The 22,552-nt window shown below is 43.3% G+C and overlaps 1 protein-coding gene across 2 annotated transcripts in view; it reads right to left on the bottom strand.

The window, feature by feature from the left end:
* RUNX2 (RUNX family transcription factor 2) overlaps window positions 1-22,552 on the bottom strand; it is a 135,181-nt gene that overhangs the window by 5,214 nt on the left and 107,415 nt on the right. The window contains exon 6 of one of the 2 annotated variants that reach the window (XM_055406155.2): window positions 874-939. The exons of the other annotated variant lie outside the window; for it this stretch is intronic. Within the exon in view, the coding sequence (XP_055262130.1) occupies window positions 874-939 (66 nt within the window). The remainder of the gene's footprint in view (window positions 1-873; window positions 940-22,552) is intronic. 2 annotated transcript variants of the gene reach the window in all.

Genomic DNA, 22,552 nt, shown 5'->3' with positions numbered 1-22,552 from the left:
ACAGAAGGGCATCTCACCATCCACCTACTGGGCCCATATACCACATCCTACAGAATTAGCTGCAGGCCAGTTTGAATTGGGAACCTGAAGCAAAGACAGTTTTCCCCTAAAACATGAGGTCCCTTAACTTCTAAAACTAACAGGATACCTCCTTAATAGGGTATTTCTGGCACTCAACTTATGAAACCATAGTTAGAAACCACTTCATGTGGAAATTAGTTTTCGGAAATGCCAAAAACTTATAGTTGTGATCTTTAAAGACTGGGTTATGCATTTCTAACACTGACAGAGTTGTGACAAGCCCTTCGATAATACCAGTGTTCTTAAAGATTTTGTTCACACCTGAACTCTTCCAATTCTTTGGCTCTCATATATTTGCTTTTCCTACCACTTTTATCTATAAGGGAAAACACTCAGTATTCTTTATTTTAATTTTTGGCCACGCCATGCGTGGCATGTGGGATCTTAGTTCCCCCATCAGGGATTGAACCTCTGTCCCCTGCACTAGAAGGCTAAGTGGGCCACCTTACCCACTGGACCACCAGTGAAGTCTCACTTGGTAATTCTTGAAGGACTTAGTGAGCAGGTACTTCCTCAGCTTCCTTTTTATTTAGCCCCTGTTCTCGGATCCTAAAGGAATCATCCCAATCCTCTTCTTTCAAGGTGCTGATCGAGAGTTGTTCATTTCTGTTAAAATGCACACTGCCTTGTGTTCTTCGTAAAATGCTCAGGTTAAGCGCCTTGGTGGGCACTGATAACTGAAGTGTCTACTTCAAAGCAATATGTCGTTAACAAAAGTGTTTCTCACTCATCGGGTAGTCTCAAGTCAGACAACCCCACCCAGCCCAACCCAGCAATTGTGAAAAGTCTCACCTGCCTGGCTCTTCTTACTGAGAGTGGAAGGCCAGAGGCAGAAGTCAGAGGTGGCAGTGTCATCATCTGTAAAACGAGGGGATGAGCTCTAAGTTCCCTTCTGGTTCTACCGTTCTATCACCGTGAATCCCAAGACAGCAGGAGAAGCTACTGCCTTGGGGGAGGGGGAGGGGAGGCTGGGAAGTTCCCACCCCTCACAGTAAACCTTCCCGGAATCCACAGGCCCCATAAGCAGAGGGGGAAAAGCTGGTGAGCAGCTAGCTTCTAATACCGGAAGCAAACACTTTCAAGATGACAAACCAAAACTCACACAGTCTGGGCAGTTGCTCTCTGCTTTTGATAAATTCTTCCATCCTCCACTGGCCTCTCCCTAACCCCTCCCAAGTACAAAATGCTGACAAGTTCAAGTGTGAAAAGGTGCAAGGAGGGACGCGGACAGAATTGCCCACGGGAGTGCAGATGAGATCTGCCATCTCCCTGCCCCGGGCTTCTGTAGTGCCTGACACAATACAGGCCCGGCACGGAGACCACAGATGTTCTCGGCCAGCCCCATTTTCATCGCAGGGCATCTAGGTGAACTTGAGTCGGCAGAGTTAATAGATGTAGGCAGGCCACTTCTGTACGCATTAAGTTCAACACTCAGCTCGTGTGAGAGAAACCAGAATAACGTGAGCAATTTCAAAAGGAAAGAAGTCACACTTAAAACAGCAGCATTTGCTCCACAGAAGCACAGAGCTCACACAAATAGGCTCATTGATGTAAAAAATGCTTCTCATGAGTATTTATACTTAAAATATCCTGTCCTTATAATTAAAATTCCATGTGGTTTCCCTTATTTTAATGCAGAAGCCCTATTAAAACCCTTTATGTGGGACCCTGCCAGTAAACTCCAATGTGGCTTTGAATTTATCTCTCTGCCCCCTACCCCCAAATTCTCGATTTTACCTGATATGTTTGGCTGATGTTTTTATTATCCATCATATGCTGGGATCACTGTACCTTTTGGGTTTAGAGATGCCGGCTAATGCAAATTGACATTCATTTTTCAATTAATGAGCTCTGGTTGTGGTTTATAGAAACAATGCAACAGGTTTCCGCTAGGTTTATAGAATTTTCACCAATGGCTTCCAGTCACTTAAGACTGTCAGGTCTTGAGGATTTAACTCCTTCTGAGCAAAGAGAGCTGATGTGGACTTTAAAGGGATTGTATGGCCATTTTTATAACTTAAAGATGATTCTCTAGAACTTGCTTAGTCATTTTGTGTCACACTGCAATGTGTTCTGTAGGAAGAAATTTTTAACAACTTGTTGCAGTTTCACGTGAGATCTCTTATATAATAATCAGCCGTAGGGAGATTGAAAGAATCCTCAACTTAAAAAGAAAGAAACTCCTTCCTAACTTTCACTCATTTTTTATAATAATTATTACAGAAACACATGATATAACTAAATTTTCTTTCTATGCTTCTAATCTCTTCTCTGTGCAAGAACTCAGTTTTTCTTTTAGACCATCTTCTCAGGTTGTTCTGATCTTTGTGTCCTAAACTATTCATACCCACATCACCAACCACAATACATGAAACTACAAACCATCTACAGACCTAGATATTACATCAACTAAAGAAAATGTTAAAAGGATGAGGATGAACGCCTGGAGAGTTCTAGAAGTACTCTTACCCCAATCTAATTTTAGAAACATAAAGCCAAAGCTCAGTAACTGCCCCAGTGATCTGCCTTGTAGCCTGAGAGCTCCCCAGAGCTGGTTTAAAACTCCAGATCACAACCTACAGATTAAATAAAGCCAGAACTGCCAGGAGTTACTTGAAGCCCAAGATAAACATGGTACATCTTCCCAATAGGCTGGCTTTACTCAGTCTGGAGACAAGCGGATGCTGTACAGTAAACACGAAAATGATATGGACTAGCACGCAACACTTGGGTGAATTTTCAGGCAAACGAAAAAATTATTTCAACAAAATTTTCCATTTGTAAAGCTTTAGAACACTTAGATGAATTTTTAGACAAATGAAAATGGGTTTCAACAAAATTTTGCACTTGGGAGGCTTTAGACTATGCCCCCCAGGTTCCCTAAGGTACCCATTTATCCTCCTCTGCTGATTTGGGGTATTCTGGTGACAAAAGTCCAAACCCCTCTTTTACTGTCTAGATAATCCTAATCTAACCCACTGACAAATAGAGAAGCTAAACAGAGAAGGGGAACCATTTACTCTACAAAATCACCCAGCTCCAGAGAGGCAGAACCACGGCTAGACAAGACCTGTCAGCTTCTAACCTCTCTTCAATCTTAGTCACCCTTAAGGAATTTGTTGACACAATCACAGATACAGATATATGCCTTAAAAGTTCTATATGCTGAAATAAATTTGCTTAAAAATATTTAAGCAGGTTCTTCTGGTGCCCACATGTTGCCCCCAAAGAGAGTTACTGTCCTTGGGAGACGATTTAAAAACTCTTTCAGCACTTGCTGACCTAATCTACTAAACAGTGAGCAATTTATTCAGTTATTCATGGCGTAACCTGAGTGAGACCAAGGTCAAGGGCTTGATTCCCTTAGGACCTGCTGGTTCCCTGCAGATGCATTTCATTCCAGAATGAAATGCACCCCCTGCCAAAGTCAGAGAGCTGCAGATTTCTGTCCTTATCAGAAAGAGAGTTGCGGGAAACTTGCTCATTTGAAACAGCAGCAGCAGCAGCAGTTTTTCACAATCTAATATACCTGGGGAAGAATATATTGATAAAATGCCCATGAAGCTCCAATAAAAATAAAATCGAAGTTAAAAGTAAAAATTCCTTGGGAATTCCCTGGTGGTGCAGTGGTTAAGAATCCACTGGTCGGGGAACTAAGATCCCTCATGCTGTGGGGCAACTAAACCCTCATGCTAGACCAGAGAAAGCCCATGCACCCCAACAAAGACCCAGCACAGCCAAAAGGAAAGAAAAGGAAGCACTGATTATTCTTCAGTGAATGCAAAGTCTAATCATTGTGAAAACCATTTTTTAAAAAAGTAAAAATGTCTTGCCCCTCCCCTCCAAAGTCTATGGGGAAAAAAGAAATAGCCTCCTTTTACCCAACCAGGTCTCCTGGGTCTTTTCTGAGCAAGTGGAAAGTGCGGTGGGGAAGGAGTGAAACCAAGATAAGGGAGAATAAAAGAGAAACTCTGATCTCTGGTTCCTGTGGCCTGCAAACCTCCACTCAGCGCCTTCCACATGCTGCCGTCTAATGCTAGTTATCTTGATTTGTGCTGGATTCCTAACTAGAGGGAGCTACAGCAGCAGTGATCTAATACTCGTTCATCTTCCCCTTTTGGGTTTAATAACAACCATGCTTGATGTTTCTTGACCTTTCCCTAGTACTTTCACATACATTTTCTCATTCAGTAGACACTCAAACCATTATGGCTTGGTTGGTTGAAGATGGACCAAGACAGCGCTAAAAAGAATGGAGATAAGAGCTTGAAAAGAATATTTGACTGGGGTACTTGCCATTCAGGGCTGTCAGCTAGGAAACATCACACCCAGGGACCATCTCCGCTAGGGAGTGTAATTTACACATCCCAACCACGGAGGGCAGATCGGAACACAGAAAAGGACCAGGGACCTTGAGTCCAGGTGGAACACAGGTTGGCAAATGCAGATTTCTCTGTCCTTTTTTAATGCAAGGGCAAAAATATACAGTATGAAAAGCCATCAGACTTCTCTGCAATAAGGTATTAATTTGAAAGCTTCATGAAAGCCTTTTAAATGGTAGGAGCTACCACTTCACCAAATCTCAAATAACATCCTGGTACTTTTTATTAAGGGCTTCCCTGATGGCTTAGTGGTAAAGAATCCACCTGCCAATGAAGGAGACACGTGGGTTTGATCCCTGGGTTGGGAAGATCCCCTGGAGAAGAAAATGGCAACCCACTCCAGTATTCTTACCTGGGAAATCCCAGGGACTGAGGAGCCAGGCGGGCTACAGTTCATGGGGTCACAAAGAGTTGGACATGATTTAACAACTAAACAATAACACTTTTCATTAACCCCCTTGCAGCATCCTCTCTATTGGAATAGGAAGCAGCACCTCTCTCCTCCAAACATCTTCCTCCCCTTCTACATTTTGGCTGCCGCCTTCCCAACTGCTCTATTATATAATTTCCTATTTCAGTCCTGTTCTAATAGCATTTATTTTCCATATCACTCTTTTGGGCCCTCAGCCACTGCTTTACTGAATTATTAGCTGTTTCTTAGCCTGTGCTCTCCAACTACAAAGTAAACTTTGGATGGTAAGGATTATGATTTATTTTCCTCTCATATCCCTCAGAACAGTCTACAGGGTAAGAGCTTAAATTTTTTAAATGTAAGCATATGAATGGATAAATAAATCAATGAACAAGTCAAATGGGCTAGGGATTCAAGAACTCTGCACAACAGCTGGTATATTTTTGATGCATTAAGAAAATAGATATTATAATAAGCATTAAGCAATGGTGGCATCAGACCTAAATGTAACTAAAATACAATTCCAAAGTTATGAAATCTCATAAAACTCTCTTTAAAGGGTGTTCAGAGCTCTCCCCAAACATCACTACATCACTTGACTTCACGTTTCAGACAGAGGCCCACCAATGGTAGTTGCCACTAGTGAACAGATGCCACTGTGCTGTTTCCAGTATCCTGAGAGCCCGTATCGATGTTAAGTCTGCACTGGGGAGTCGGGGAGAAGAGAGAGAGGAGAAAGAAGGCCAGGCTACAAATGCACAGTGAATGGGCACATTCCTGTCCCCAGGACCCCAGGGTAACTGCTGCCACTAAGGTTGTGTCATTTATTTGGAGTGGGTACTAGTAAAGCCCACATCCTGTTTGAATTTCTAGACAGTAGATAGAGTCAGTATGTCAGCGTCACCCAGAACTGAGAATGGCCTTTATAGATGAAGAAGTGGCAGCCTGGAGACAGGTGGATCTTCATGACCCTGAGATGAAAACGCAGTTCTGTCCCAGGCCCGTGTGAACATCTCCCCCTTGGCTGCCCTGACAGTGCATGCCAGCAGGAAAACGCAGAGCATCGGCCTTGAGTTTCCTTAGATCTGAGTTCTCTGAAAACACACACAGAATGGGAAAATCTTCCACCTTTTCAGGCCACGCAGATGCAAGGCCTTGAAAAACCAGAGGGTATCACCCCGACCCAGCACAGGTCACGGCTACCCTTTACCAGGTGTGACCAAACAGCTGTGCAAAGTGGACATAAAATGTAACGCATATATATGGAATTTAGAAAGATGGAAATGATACCCCTGTATACGAGACAGCAAAAGAGACACAGATGTATAAAACAGTCTTTGGGACTCTGTGGGAGATGGTGAGGGTGGGATGATTTGGGAGAATGGCACTGAAACATGTATATTATCATATGTGAAACGAATCGCCAGTTCAGTGTCAATGCATGATACAGGATGCTCGGTGCTGGTGCACGGGGATGGCCCAGAGGGAGGATAAGGGGAGGAGGGAGGGGGGAGGGGGGTTCAGAAAGGGGAACTCATATACACCTGGGGCGAATTCATGTCAATGTATGGCAAAACCAACCAATATAATATTGTAAAATAATTAGCCTCCAAAAAAAAAAAAAAGTAACGGGAAAACCATTGGCATTGTCAGAGCTTCCTGTTCTACCCTTCCAAGGTCAAGTCTCACCGCTGCTCAGGATGAACCTTTCTGTTTGTGGTAGGACATTTACTCAGGACCCTCACGGCAGCTCTGTGCATGCTCAGACTTACAGCTACCTCCCTGCTGTCTGCCAGACCCTGTAAGCAGGGCCTCCAAAGCTCAGCACCACAAGGACTTTCAATTATACAAATCCTTATCATCTTTCCTTTACCCTATACATCCAGGACATTTACATATGTAAATTTTACCACTCTGTGGTAAAAGTATTGTCACTGGTTTTAGAGAGGTATTTTCATTTTCCAACGAAGATATTTTAAAGAAGTACTTAGAATATTTAGTGTTAGAGTGTTTAGAAGTATTTAGAGAAGTATTTTCATTTTCCAACTAAAGGGAGAGCAAATGAAGAAGAACCATGTATCCTCCTTTGAGATCCTCCCTATTTCCACAGTATGGTGCTGAGAAAAGATGGGTACTTCCAAAAAATCTGCTAAATGAATGAACTACTTACTAGTATAGTCCCAAGCAGATAACATGACAGAAGCAGACATGCTGTATAAACATTATCTAAAAATCAACTTTCATCTCTACCCAGATTACTTTGCATTTTCCACACTGAGGCTTTAAGAGATTTTACATCAACTTTCTTTCTTTCCCTGAATTTATTCCTTCACACTAAAATGACCAAGTATTGATCACTCAATTAACTTTACTTTTAATTTCACTAAATCAGTCAGAAAACTATACCCCACGTGGAAGAAATGTGATGAGTCAGGCTGATGGGAAAGAAAGCAGAAAAATGAGAATCTGAAATCGATTTTTTGAAGATAATAAAAGGTCAGACCAGCGAGCTCCATAGTTGTGCAAAAGAGAGGAAAAGTGCCTCGACTGTCCAGTATAAATATTTATTTTCCGTGTTGTAATGAATTGTACTTTTCCACTGCACGCTCACAAATTCTGAGGCCAGCTGATCCCAAGGCTAAGAAAGTATGCGACGCTGAAGGAAAGAGAGAAAAGGGGGGAGGAAAAAAAGTACAACCTGGCAATTTTCAAAAACTCCAACCACCCCTTTAACCCACCCCAATTTTGAGGATATTGTTGGAATAATCCATTTCCTCCTGGTGAGGGGAGGAGGGCGGCGGTCAGATGCGCAGGGTGTGTGTTCGTGCGTGCACCGAGAGGGCGGGTAAGCGGAGGGAGAAACCAAAGGATGGGGTGGTAGGGGGAGAGAAACGGAGTTAAACAAACACGCGAGAGGGCTCTTCTCGCTAGGCCTTGATGAGGAACTTTTTAAAGGCTAGGAAGGGTGGATAGTCTTTGAAACCAGATCCGCGGCAGGAAGGAGGCCAGCACCCAGGACACCGTGTCTTTGAGAAGGGGCCACCCACGGTGCCGCGGCGGTCATATGATTGCTCTGTCACATCCTGAAGCCATTTCCAGCCCGTGCACACGTCTGTGCTCCCATTTAGAGAGGATGGGATATATTGGGAACACACATATGGAAACACTTTCAGAGAATCAGTTTCCATGAAATTCATAATGAGCCAAGTGGCTTCAGATGTGGTTGCGTTCCTCCGATTAGCCAGAAAAAAAAAGAAGGGAAAAAAAGGAGGAAAAAAAGGACAAATCCACCCTTTCAGACTTTATTTCAGTTTCAGAGAAATTAAAAACCGCTAATGACTTATGGCTACCAAAACACAGCGCCACAATTAAGAGAGGAGAGACTAGGAAAAAGAGGGAAGGAGGTTGGAAAGCAATAGCCTTTCCCTCCCCAAAATAATAGCTTCGGTATTAGTAATCGTATCTTCGATCAGGGGGCGGCTTTCCTGTGACGGTATCTGCCTGTGGTGATAGAATTAATTTTCTGACATCCTGGCAACGTGGAGTGCGCATGCGCATGTGTGGGGTGGGGCCATGTGGCCAGAGGCAGAGGCTAGGAAGACCCACTCTTATTTGATAACATATGTGGCCAATTAAGATTATTTTAAAAATTGCAACTAAATGATAAATTGTTCCTAAATTAATCTTTCCAAAAAGCCTGAATTTAGAAGGGACAGGCTGGTATTTTCCTGTGGCCTGTGCTAGTGGTAACTCAGGACTGTATTAAAAGCAGAAATTTATGAACTGGCTGAGATGTTATACATTAGACACCCAAGCCTAGCTGATAGGAGGGCATGAGATAAAGAAGGGAATACATGGGGGAGTTTTCTTTTTTTTTTAAGGACATATTACTGATATTAGTAAATTAAGACGTTATTTTTATATTAACATGGAGGAAAATTCACATGACATGAAAATGCTCTCCAGGCAGGAGCTGGGTGGTTTGGGGTTATGTCAGCAGATAGGGGAGCAGAGTGTGCGGGAGGAGCTCCAGAGTTCCCTCTGCCCTTTGAGGTGCTTCAATGGGAGAATCTTTCAAGCATGGTATGTTGTTTAGGAATGCCGTGAGGATGGACTGGGGACCAGCAAGGACTGGTACTTAATAGCCCAGTCTTTGCTCCAACCATAGGAATCTTCCAGGTGTTTCTGTAGTCCCAGAATCTTGTGGTATCACAGATTTTACTAATGGGGAAGAGATTTGAGGATCCCACCTGCAGAGCATCCATGAAAGACGTCTATTCACATTAGAGCATTAAATCCTCAACCCAGCCCTGGAAGGGAGATGGTGCCACTGACCCCACGTTATGGATGACAGGCTGAATCTCAACAATTTCCTCAAGGTTACAGACCAGTTAATGGTGGCCCAGAACCTGGCCCCAGACCTGGGGGGCTCTGCTGACACAGTCCCTTCCACTGTTCAGAGATTCAGTATCATTTTTTAAAAACTTTTTATTTTGTATTGGAGCAGAACCAATTAACAATGTTGTGATAGTTTCAAGTGGACAACAAAGGGACTTGGCCATACATACACATGTATCCATTCTCCCCCAAATTCCCCTCCTATCTAGGCTGATACATAACATTGAGCAGACTTCCCTGTGCTACACAGTAGGACCTTGTTGGTTATTCATTTTAAATATAGCAGTGTGCAGAGATTCAGTGTCATTTTTATGAGAGTGCTAACATATTGGCAGCCATGCCTACCTGTAGGGCAATGATGAAGAGAGTTCTGATCAATTACCAGTCCTGGGGGTAGAGGCAGAGATGGGATATGGAACTGGGAGACCGGTTCCTCATCCCTATCTTGAGGGCTCCACTCGGACTCTGAATTCCCACATGGTCTTTACCGCTGATGTTCTGAGTGATCGTAAGCAGGTCACACTTTATATTCCTCAGGTTCTCTCCCTGGATAAGACTATTGTAAGTGAGAACTGGCAAAAGTACACAGCAAATGGTAAACATTTCCATCTCACAAGGGTATCCCTTCATATGATATTATTTGAATTAGAAGAGCCAGAGAAGAAGGAAAATGTAAAAACTGGGGTCCAAGCTAGGAAAACCGTGAGTTGAGAATCAGAATCCTGGAAACTCCCAATTAAACTCCACACACCCAGCGCCAGACCCAACCAAACTCTTCTGTAAAAATAAACATGCCTCTTGCAGTGGGAAAAGGAGGCTAGGAGAGCAAATAATCACCATAGCGACCACATTCCACCATCCCCTAAATGCACAGACTGTGTTTTCAGATCTGGCTCGATTCTCCCATTCTTAAAGTCAGAATAGATCTGCCCGTCTAAATCTGGCATCAGTGCAGCCTGACTCTCCTTGTGACTGACTTGAGCGCTGATCCAGGAAGTCTCCAGGCAGCAGCCACCTCAGAGGGAGCATCCTTTAAAACATTGACAAGCTCGGGGCACAGTTTTTCTTCAAATAAAATTCCCTTCAAAGGGCTTAGCGCCCTGGTGTGGTCCAACAGCCCTGAAGCCATCCTGAACCTTAATGCCTGTGACTCAAACCACCCGATGCCCCAAGACTTGGAACGCGAACCAGATGACCAAAATGCCCTGTTCAGTCTCTAAGTCAGCCCCACTGGCTCTCCCAGGCCTCACACGACCCACGTTAATCTGAGATCAAAACTACAGGCTTCAGCCTCAAGCTGTGTCCTGCCAGGACCCAGCCTCACCCGTGCCCCTGCTCCCTCTCCACTCAGATGCATCTGCTGACCTGCCCCCTCTGCCCAGGCCCTGGGATGGGTTCCCGTCCACGGAAGACCCTGTAAGAGGCTTCCTGGCTGTGACCAGAAGGTCGCCCGAGAATCAAGAGCCACTTGCGTGTGTGCTGTATCTGCTGCCCGGACGGCTCATCTGGGCTCCTGAGGCCTCGTCTCCTCCGACCCTTTGGCTCCTCAGGCTTTCCTTGTTGGTGACTGCCTGTGCGTTCTGTGACTTCACGTCACGCTTTTCCCTCAGGTTTGTGTACATGTCTAGATCTCTCCATTAGGCACACAGCAAACACTTGCCGGAGTAACAGTCCTGTCCCAGCTGCCTTTCCAGTCTCGTCTCACCGTCCTTCTTCGGGAACGCTACGGTCCAGTCAGACTGGACCCCTGTCTGTGCTCTGTGCTGTCCACCCTCTTCTGTCTTCCCTCTATCAGGCGCTGGTTTCACAGTCTCCTCTCAGCCCTCGGTGTCCCCACGCTCACTCTATCTCAATTCCTCGAGACTCTAAGCAGCCTGCAAAATCTACCTCACAATCCCCCTCGGTGTCCAACAGTCTTCTTCTCGTGTCCTTGCTTTAGCCCAGAGTGACCCCTCCCTCCTCAGCACTCCCTCCAACCCCGTTCTCCATCTGTCTGTCTCTTCCAGGCAGGCATGCATGTGCTGAGGGCCTCCGGTCACCTCACCACTCTGCCAGCCTGTAAATTCCTTGAGAATGACAACCTTGTCCTTCCTATCTGCAAGTATCTGCACACGCACTGTAGCTCCTCTCAGAGTGACATTCAGAAAGTTTTTAAATACGTCGTGCGTGAGGAAAAAGAGATTGTGATGCCAGGTTTGTCCTAAGTCCTTGTCTCTAACTGTAGTTTGCCTGTGCCTTCTGATTTCTGACGGTCCATCTTCAGCCACCTGCTTTTCCTGACCTACTACACCTATGGTTTACCTGCACCTGAAGGGCTCAGGTCAGTTCTAGATTGACAACTCTGCTTTGCCCACCACTTTTGGGGTGCATCTCCCATTCTAACCTGTCCCCTGGATTTGCTCCCTTATCCTAAGAGCTATTCTGTCTTTTTCAGTCCCAAGCCAACTCTCCTGTCTCAAAAGTAATAACTGTATTTAAAAAGCACGCCTCAAATGTATACATTGCTTTTCAGGTTGTCACTGTTTTTACATACATCTGGTTTAAGCCCAACTGACAGGTACCAACAGATAAGGAAACTTAGCCAAGGGAAAAAGGCAGTGACTCATGGATGCAGCCAATTAGTGGCAGGGCCAGAGTGAAATTGTCAGGTTTCCTAATTTGTGTCCTTTTCCCCCACTAGACTTGTCTCATTAGCATCTACTACTTTTTATCCTAAGAGAAGTCCTGACAGGCGGAAAGATGGTGTTTCTTTAACAACAGGGATAGTTTCGGTTGAAATTTTTTTAAAAAGTGATGACCAACATGCCTTCCCACACCGGAGGAACCAATATCAGGAACCAAACTACTACCTTTTATTTAACTGAAAACCTGACTCACTTTGAAAAGAACTTCTTTGTTGCTAGGATTTAGCCTAAAACCCTGTACAAGAGTCTTCCTACTGTCTTGATACAATGCTCCTTATGTAACTTCCGAGGCTACACACAGTGTTGCAGTAACTTGTTCCTCCAACAGTCTGAGTTTTCCCACTCAAGCCCTGCACACGGAATTAACTCAAAACTTCTGCAAGAGAAATGTCCCTTTCAGAGTTTGATTTGGCATCCATTTCAAAGAGCTGTTTGTATATTTTAGAATATGGAGAATTTTCCTTTGATTGAAACCTCTCTTTTCACAATAGACAAGAGATGATTTCTCTTCTGAGTGATTTAAACAAAAACAAACACATCTTAGTTACATAGAACCTTGTTCTCAAAGTGGGTTTTTTGACACAAATCAAAACTTACAGATTGTCAAGCATTTGGCAAAAGCTTTTAAACAGCCAAAGCCAAATAGTGAAATTTTCCTTGTTGTAGGAGATAAAAAAAAAAAACTAAAGCAAACGAAAAAAAAAGGAAAAAAAAAGACCTCCTTTCACTTTCTACTCTGCTCGATAACATTACCCTCTCAACACACACACCCACCCCTGCAGAGGGGTTTCATCCTCATTGTTTACTCCTGGTGTGATAGTAATAAACTCGCCACAAACAGACAATGTCAACAGCTGTTTGTGGCTGCTCCCAGACTCCTTGTATTTCTTTAGGACATGAAGCCCGCTGCCTCCCAAGTGTAAACAGACACACCTAATTATGTATTAAGGTGTCTGAGAGGAGCTACTTGTTTTGATGACCAAAAAAAAGAGAGGGCCTGGTCAGCTCAGTATCCTTGAGAGAAGCATACAAAAACACAACAAACAGTCCAATGGTAGCTCCTCCAACAGTGGAATTTCTCTGCCTGCCCAGAACCTGAGCCCTATTTTCCCCAGCCTGGGAATACTGTCCACCAAGTCCCCTCTAGATGTGGCCCAAGACAACTGGTAATTGGTTGAGAGAGATGGTGCTGTCACAGATGTGGGGCTAAGTCTACTGAGTCTCTTCATAAGGATTTAATTTGAGGGTGAAAAGAGGAAAGGGGCAAAGGAGATAACTCATGGATATCTTTTTCAGATCAAAATGGCCAGGTAAAGCAACAACAACAAAAAAAGGGTCAGTGGCCTATTAGAAATGTAGCCGGGGGGACTTCTCAGCTGGTCTTATTAAGAATCCACCTTCCAATGCAGGGGGCGCAGGTTTGATCCCTGCTTGGTGAATTAAGATCCCACGTGCCGAGAGGTAAACTGAGCTCCACAACTGGAGAGCCCACACACTGCAACGAAGACCCAGTACAGCCCCCCAGAAAAACATCGAAGGAGAATAGGATTCTAGAGCCTTGGACTACAGTCGGGCTGAGGTTCTGGTGCCAGCACTGCAGCTCATGGGCAGGGTGATGGTGGTGGAGCCCCTTCTCCTCCCTGACCCCACACATTCATCGTCAAATGACAGGACTTGACTCAACATTCTGTGTTGTTTCCCAGCTCTAAAATTTTGATTCGGCTACACATTACAAAACCTTGAGAATTCCAAAAGTACCTTTAAAAAGTCTGTTAGAAATACTGTTCTAAAGAAAGGTGAAAAAGAGTATTACAGTTTTTTTTAATGAGGTATGTCTACTGTGTGAAAAATACCCGGTTCCCCTCTAGATACAAAGTGCTGATTAGAAAATGTAGTTAAAAAAATAAAAATGTGTAATTGTTGACAATAGTTTGCAAGAAAGCCAAAAGAAAATGTGAACACTATTAGCTTTTTAAGAGTTTTTCACCATTAAATTTAGCAGGAAAGGGATTTAAAATTCACTTTAGGCTCATACATTCAATGAGAGATATGATGTAATAAGCTATTTCTTTTTCTTCTTTGCTCTAGACTCTCAGAGAACTGTTTTGACCTAACCAATCTGAAAGTAAAATAACAATATTTATATCCACCTTTCCAGCTCTTGCAGGGTAGGATATATAGCATGATTTAAGTAGCTTAAGTTTCTTTGCCCCACATATAAAAATACTTTCAGGTTTTAAATTTTCATTAATATATGCATTTTTTAATCTCTACAATAAAATGTAGATTTACAAAAATCAGAAGGTAGATTGTTTCCACTGTTGCTTCTGGTAGGAATCTGGTAAATTTTACCTTATTTTGGGTTATCTGATCTGTTTCAAGCATGGATACTGCCTACTTAGTAAGGAAGACTGGTGTTATGTTCCCTGAGAATACATTGGATGTGATTTAAAAAAAAAAAAATCCCCGAGGATAACACTCAACAGGCTTTTGTAGCAAAATCTGGCTTTGACATAGAGACTCTTATGACCATGCACGGTGGGGAAGGCACACTTGGAGTCCAAAGACTCAGGGTTGAGGCTTCACCTCCCCCTTTTTCCCCGTGTGACCTAGAGATCAAGTCTCTGAATGCCCCTGAGCCCCTAGTTCCTGCCACACAAGGACTACAATAACATCTGTACCCTGATGAGCTGCTGTGAGGTTACCTGAGGATGTCTGTGAAAGTCTTTTCTATAGATTTAAAACACTGTCTAAATATTATCATTATTAATCCTGAGGTTTTTTTGTATACCCGTATTTTTACTGTCACCTTCGGACATAGTTGCTATAACCCTTCCCAGTTGCCTCTGCACCTAATTTGTTGTAACATGGTGTTCTTTAACTGTAGGTTTTATTTATTTATTTTCCGTATTTATTTATGTGGCTGTGCCAGGTCTTAGCTGCGGCACGAGGGATCTCTGATCTTCCTCGCAGCGCGCAGGACCTTATAGTTGCACCATGTGACCTCTTAGTTGAGGTGTGTGTCAAGGAACTGAACCCAGGACCCCTGCATTGGGAGCGCAGAGTCTTAGCCACTGGACCACCAGGGAGGTCCTGATCCACAGGCTTTCATTTCTGCCATTGGAAAAGCCACTGTTAGTGATGACGTGCACATCCTGGGTCTTTTCAGTTCCCTCTTGTTCCTCCAGTTGCTGAATGAGAGCGGCAGGTTTCAAGCTTCCCCATCACGAGGACGATTCCTTCTTCCTGGTGGTGTCTTCAGGTTTTCTTTGTATGTTCAGGGTGCCTGCGTCTCCTGGTCTCTGGGTCTCCGTGTCTCCTCGTCAACCCAGCCTCCAGGCCACCGTCCCCTGAGCCAGAGGATCTGCTAGAGCCTCTTCGTCCTCAGACTGCACTGGGCCACGGTATTCGTCATACCCAGAGTGATGCCGCCAAAATCTACAGTCCCAACCCGCAGGCTTATTTGTGCAAATCTCTCTGTTCTTCCCGTTTCCCTCAGTGCTAACCTGCCTATTTGTTCTGTTTATTAGACTTTACTTGCCATATTTTTTAGTATCCAAAGTTTTACCTCCGTGTGAATGGCTGCAATTTGCCTTCTGCATAACCTTACTTGGTCCTTGCTTTTTCGGCTTTCATAAACTTTCAGATTTTTTTTCCCAACTTCTAACTAGAAGTTCTGTTATTTGCAATTTGAAATGTTCTCTCTATTAAAATGTTAAAAGGAAGACCCTTGGATGGGGTTTGCTTTGGTAAAATTGTTTTTTTTTTTTTTCCTCTTTTAGGCACCGGGGGACATGGCACACTGCAGGGCAATGCTAGGTGGCCACCTGCAGGGACCCAGGGCAGAAGCTGTGGCTTCAAGCTGACATTTTATATACTAGTTGAAAGATCTGAGTAGGGGCTGAAATATAACTAGATCACCAAGTTTCTAGTGCCAATCAATGTCCCTAAGCAGAAGTCTGGTTACATATCTCCTTATCTACTTTTGTAGTGATTCTTTTAATTTATTAGTTTATTTATTTTTGGCTGTGTTGGATCTTCATTGCTGCATGTAGGCTTTCTCTAGTTGCGGCAAGTGGGGGCTGCTGTCTTGTTGCAGAGCACAGGATCTAGGAGCATGGGCTTAACTGCCCTGGGGCATGTGGGATCTTTCCAGACCAGGGATTGAACCCATGTCCTCTGCATTGGCAGATGGAGTCTCCAACCATTGGACCACCAGGGAAGCCCCAGTGATTTTCAACATAATACAGCAGAGTTGTAGCATAAAATAATAGGGCCAAAGCCTTGAAACTGGAGGGAACCATGAGCCTGGTCAAGACCAACCCTCATCTGATGAGGAAGCAAGCTGCACCATCAGTATTCAGACCTCCTGGCTCCTAGGGCGAAAATAGCCCTCACTCTAAACCACGTTGTCTCTAAGCTTTATTCTTTTTAAAAAGTGACTATTTTTTTCCCAGTGGCCTGTTATTTGGTGTTTCTCCCTCTGGTTTTGCATCCTCCTTACACTGAGTCTTTTGGCTTCCATTCTCCTTGGGCCATGTTTAGACAAAGCCAGAGAGGAAGGTAAGAACTAGCTTCCAAAGCTAATGGAAGAGCCCACCTGATATCCAGAATTCCAATCCATCATGTTTTCAGAGCCCCTGGAATGATTCTATCATCCCATCCTATGCGATGCTGATGACCTTTGAATTGTACTGTATTTTGAGTTCTTTGAGGATCTTCCCTGCTGGCTCAGACGGTAAAGTGTCTGCCTACAGTGTGGGAGACACGGGTTCAATCCCTGGGTCGGGAAGATGTCCTGGAAAAGGAAATGGCAACCCACTCCGGTATTCTTGCCTGGAAAATCCCATGGATGGTGGGACCTGGTAGGCTACAGTCCATGGGGTCGCAAAGAATCGGACACGACTGAGCAACTTCACTTTCTTTCACTTTCACTTTGAGTTCTTTGAGTTTCCAAATCTCCATATAAATCCATCAAAGAAATTTTAAGTAATTAGGTCACTGAGAAATATGCTCCCCAGATTCTGATTTTACTGCACTCCTTTCCTTTAAAACAAGCTGACAAAGGACTTCCCTGGAGGTCCCGTGGTTTTACTGTGCGCTTTTAATGCAGGGGGCTCAGGTTCAATCCCTGGTCAGGGAACTAACATTCCACATGCCTTGCAACGGTGTGGCCAAATAAATATATAAAATTAAAGAAGTTCCTTAGAAAATAATTTTTTAAATAATAATAATAATAAGCTAACAAATTGTGGTAACAGTTTTAGGATGCTTCCCTCTGTCCTTTGGCATGGCAGGAAGAAGAGGTCATTGGTATCCACAGAGAGCAGGATTTTTGTGACTTCAAACAGGAAATGTAAGAAGTGCTCTTATCTTTGTAAGATCTGGAAGCTAATTTCTAGAACCACAAATGGAAGGTTTGGGGGCAGAGGGAGAGAAACCTCTTTAGGGTTCGGTTAGAGGATATCTGAGAAGGGAGTGATCACTGACTACAATGGCAGTACAGCTGTCTCAGCTATTTGAAGATTCCTCCATTAATGTTCCGCGTTTGTGCTTGAGATTCTGCTGAGAACAAGTCCCTCACTTCTTATCAACTCAAAAGTTATTCCCAATTTAAGCCATGTCTTTATTTCTCAGTCCTCTGGGAAGCAGCTGTGTGGGGCCGTTGACTCCATTCCCAGGGAGGACAAATGCTGGTGTCTCACCCAGCTTTCCTTGTCTCAGATGCAGGAGTTGGGCTTGCGAGCCTGATGTAACGAGCCCCCAGCCCCTCACTTAGGGGTCTCCTCCCTTCAGGGCTGTGGCCACACGCTTTCTTTATGATCATCTAATAGCCCCAGTAGAGCATTTCATTCCATCTTTAAAAGCCATTAATAGCAGTGTATAGGGCTTCTCAGGTGGTGCTAGTGGTAAAGAATCCACCTGCCAATGCAGGAGACTCAAAAGACTGGATTTCAATCCCTGGGTCGAGAAGATCCCCTGGAGAAAGGCATGGTAACCCACTCTAGTATTCTTGCCTGGAGAATCCCATGGACAGAGGAGCCTGGCTGACTACATTCCATAGGGTCGCAAAGAGTTGGACATGACTGAAGTGACTTAGCAGTAGATAAAGGCAGTGAAAGATATGAAAACACACTACCTACATTTTAAGAGGACAAAATACAATGCTGGTCAGTCCCCCCAATTAATCTCATCATTGCACTTCACTGCACCGCAATCAGGGTTTGTACCATGCCAAGGAAAGGGAGCTACTGGAAATAATCAGATTAATGTGTCAATGAAAACAACCAAACCAAACATTTCAGCTCTCAGAGTGGATTGCTGGCCTGAATTTTCCAGGTGGGTGGTTCTGTATTCACCTAATAAATCAAGCAATTCCTGAATGACCAATTCACTCCAGGGTATAGGAACAGTGTATAAACATTAAGGTTTTAGAGGATGCAATATTCTTCCTTTCAGAGTAAATGAATGATCGGGGAGGGGGCGAGTATGATTAAAACATGTTGATGATACAGGCAGATACCACACCCACTCCCCACTCTCCCCACCCCCCACCGCCCCAATCCGATCTCTCCGCCCCACCCTTCCAGGTGGAGCACAAGCCACCATCTTGTTGCCATAGCAACTGCCCCAGCCTCCCAGCCACCCTGTTGCTCTGTCCCTCATCCTCCTACACATTTCTCCCCCAAAAGGCCAGAGTGACCTTTGGAAGATAGAAACACGTTTATATTTTGACCCTGCTTAAAATCTATTGGTGGCACATCACTGCGGGTCCCTGCAAATCCAAACTTCTAATCCCGATCAGCGAGACCCCGCATGACCTGAAGCCCATCTCTCTGACGGCATCTTATCTTCTACACCTGCAGCCACTGGGCACTCTGCTCCCCAATGAGGGCATGAGCGCTAGCCTTCCCCACTGCCTGGGGGCATCACGCAGGGCTATGCCTCCTGGCTATTTGGGTCTCAGCTTAAATGTCTCTTCCTCATCAGGTCACCCTACTTTACTTTTTTCACAGCACATTTCCATAGATAATATTTTCTTATTTTCAACTGCCTACTCACTGAAAAAGACTCTGTTGCTAGGAAAAGTTGGGGGCGGGAGGAGAAGGGGACGACAGAGAATGAGATGGCTGGATGGCATCACCGACTCTGCGGACATGAGTTTGAGTGAACTCCGGGAGTTGGTGATGGACAGGGAGGCCTGGCGTGCTGTGATTCATGGGGTCGCGGAGAGTCGGACACGACTGAGTGACTGAACTGAACTGACCCCTTCCCTAGTATTAGCTAACATGTATTGTGTGCCAGGCATTATTCTAAGGGCTTTACATATATTGGCTACCTTTTAGCCCTCAACCTTTTGAGGTTGGTAGTATTATTATTAGCCCATTCTACAGATGGAAAAATTGTGGCACAGACAAGCTAAGTAATAACCCCAAGATCACACAGCTAGTGAGTGAAGAGGCCTGGTTCCAAAAACTGAATGGTTAATTACCACATCATATACCAGTAGAAAAAGCTTTCTGAGCTTTTCTCTTATTCATCACCATATTAGTAAAGTTCTTATTGTATGGACATAAAAAAATGTGATAGCAATATTTCACTAAACAGAATTTTGTTATAAATATATGTCATAAACATAAATATATTTGTCATAAATATAAATGTCTAAATAAATCATAAATATATAATCTCTAAATATATCTAATTTCTTCCACATAGAAGGTCTGGTCTTCTGATTCCAGGTATTCTCTTATTAACAGAATTCACCTGCTCTTTTGCTTTAATAACCTTTAGCTTACAAGATTCTCATTTCTCCAATGAGATAAAGCGCACTTCATTATAACCATCCTCAAGTGAAGAGGTGTAACACAGATACACTGCACACAGCCATGCAAGGCGTGTAAAACGTCAATGGAATAAAGTGCCTTAATTCTAAATTGAAGCTAGGGCTCCAAAATCTGTCTGGACCCTGACACACATGCACATATATGAGGCTTCACCATGTACAGAAGGTCAGCTGTGGGTAAGGTCTGAATGTACTTTGGCATTAATTAACCTGATCTCACGGTGCTTCTCATCAGAGTCTACTGAAGTACAAGACAAAGCTTTCCTTGACATCTGCAGTAGTTATTTCCATAAATTTAGTTCATAAATCAAATATTATCTAAGCCTTTATTCTTATTATGGGTGGCAGCATCCAGTTTTCTTATGTGCTTTCAGGCCTTATTTTAGTATCACAGACATTCAAAGCTTTATGAATATCTAGCCTAACTAAGGAGAAGGCAATGGCAACCCACTCCAGTACTCTTGCCTGGAAAATCCCATGGATGGAGGAGCCTGGTAGGCTGCAGTCCATGAGGTCACTATGAGTCGGACACGACTGAGCGACTTCACTTTCACTTTTCACTTTCATGCACTGGAGAAGGAAATGGCAACCCACTCCATTGTTCTTGCCTGGAGAATCCCAGGGACAGGGGAGCCTGATGGGCTGCCATCTATGGCGTCGCACAGAGTTGGACACGACTGAAGCGACCTAGCAGCAGCAGCAGCAGCCTAACTAAATCACTTCACACCTGAGGAAACTAAGACCCATGGAAATTAAGTGACTTGCTTAAGAACTCAGAGGTACATCCAAGATTAAACGCCAGGTTCCGCAATTCCCAGCCAACTGCTGTTTCCAACACACTTCCAATGATGCTCTGAGAGTTTAATCACTATGTCATATGCCTAGACCTTTCAAGAAATGTTTTTCTGATAAGCCAAGTCAATTCAACACAATTTTACTCAACAACTGCTACTTGTATCACTGTTGGGTTCTACTCTCTTTGGAGGTGCATGTCCCAAATTTAAATGTTTCAATCATTTGCTAGATTAAATAGGTTATTTGAGACTTTACTCACCCTTCAAAGAGAAATCAATCCAAGTATATCAATAATCCCAATAAACGTCAATAGTTTAAAAGCATCAGTTAAGACAGAGATGGTTAGAGTGGATCAGAAAACAAGACCCAGATGGACGTTATCTACAAGAAACTCACTTTAAATATAAAGGCACAGAGAGATTATGTGAGCAATGAGAAATCTCATTCACTGCTGGTGGGAATGCAAAATGTACAGTTACTCTGGGAGACAATTTGGTGGTTTCTTTCAAAACTAAGCATACTTTTACTATGCCATCCAGTATTTGGACTCCTTGGCATTTACCCAAAGAAGTTGAAAACTTATGTTCACACAAAACCTACACACAAATGTTTATAGATTGCAAGGCACTCATGATACCCATGAAGTGGTAGAATGTTATTGAAAGTGGAGCTGGAGCAGTCACAAATGTATATTGCAAACTCTAGGGCAATGACCGAAAAAAAAAAAAAGGTTAAAAAAGAAGTAGAACTGATATGCTAAGAAAGGAGAGAAGAGGGAATCAAATAAAACACTCAAATCCACAAAAGGCAGAAAAAGAGTGGAAGAAAAAATCGAATAAAGAACAACACTAATACAAAGAAAAGAGTAACAAATATGGTAGATGTTAATCCAATGACATCAGTAGTCACTTTAAATGTCAACAGTCTAAATGCACCAATTGAAAGAGATTGTCAGAGTGGATCAAAAACCAAGACCCAGTTAATGCTTCAAAGGTAGGGTACCCTTGACAACCCATTGACTTCTAAGGTTAGAAAAAAATGGAACTTGTTCTGTTAACCACCCAGAAGGTCAAACTCTCCTTTTCAGAATCTTTAAGGTCAGTTCTCCAGCATACCTTTAGGTAATACTGAGAATCACTGTTTTTTCCCAAGGTATAGTATGGGAGCTGACAAGTTTGTTATTTTTATTGATGAGTACCACAACAGTATTATCAGACTTTTGTGTTTTCTCCAAGCCTGGTTTTATTTCCTTTGTAGTTGTTATTTAGAAAGGGTTCTTTTTAATTACATGTGGATGTGACCACATCAGTAGGTTTATTATTGATTTATCATGAATCACTGCTCTCCTTGTCATAGGGTGGAGTGTTTATAACCATCCTCATATTTATTATCATTATTCATTATTATTAATGACAACAGGGAGCTGGAATGGTGACCGTCTGGGTTGGAGAGAGCTGTAGCTAATGTTTGGATACAGAAACATTGGGCTTCTCCCAGTCCACCATGCTTGGCTGGTTCTAAGTTGGTGGCTGAAGGTCAAAGGCTCTATAGAAAAGATACGACACCTTCCTGGTGAAGAAATCCTTTGAGATATTCAGGGACAATGTCACTTGAGCAGACTTCTAATTTACATGACTTTCATAGACTAGACATTACTGAATTTCTGGAGCGCCACATAAAAAAAAAAAATTTAGACTAAGTCAAATGGGATCCTAGATTTGCTTCAGACCAACTGACTTATATTCTGACCTAGTTTAATAATATATGCCTTCCTGTTTGTTTTCTGAAAATGAACTGTTCAAAACAAAATACTACCCCAAAATGACTTTGAACAACTCAAACTGAAGTGCCGTCATCTGCATTTTATCATATAAAATTTAAATGATAAAAAGCTTTTCACCTGTTTAGTTACCTCTTTAAATGTATCTTTCTAAGTTCCCCTTACAACTGTTTC

The sequence above is a fragment of the Moschus berezovskii genome, chromosome 23 (genome assembly GCF_049115385.1).
Source record: "Moschus berezovskii isolate FMDL1 chromosome 23, NW_MosBer_1.0, whole genome shotgun sequence".
Classification (NCBI taxonomy): domain Eukaryota; kingdom Metazoa; phylum Chordata; class Mammalia; order Artiodactyla; family Moschidae; genus Moschus; species Moschus berezovskii.
The sequence above is the reverse complement of the archived record's forward strand: the minus strand, read 5'-3'. Positions and strand labels throughout refer to the sequence as shown.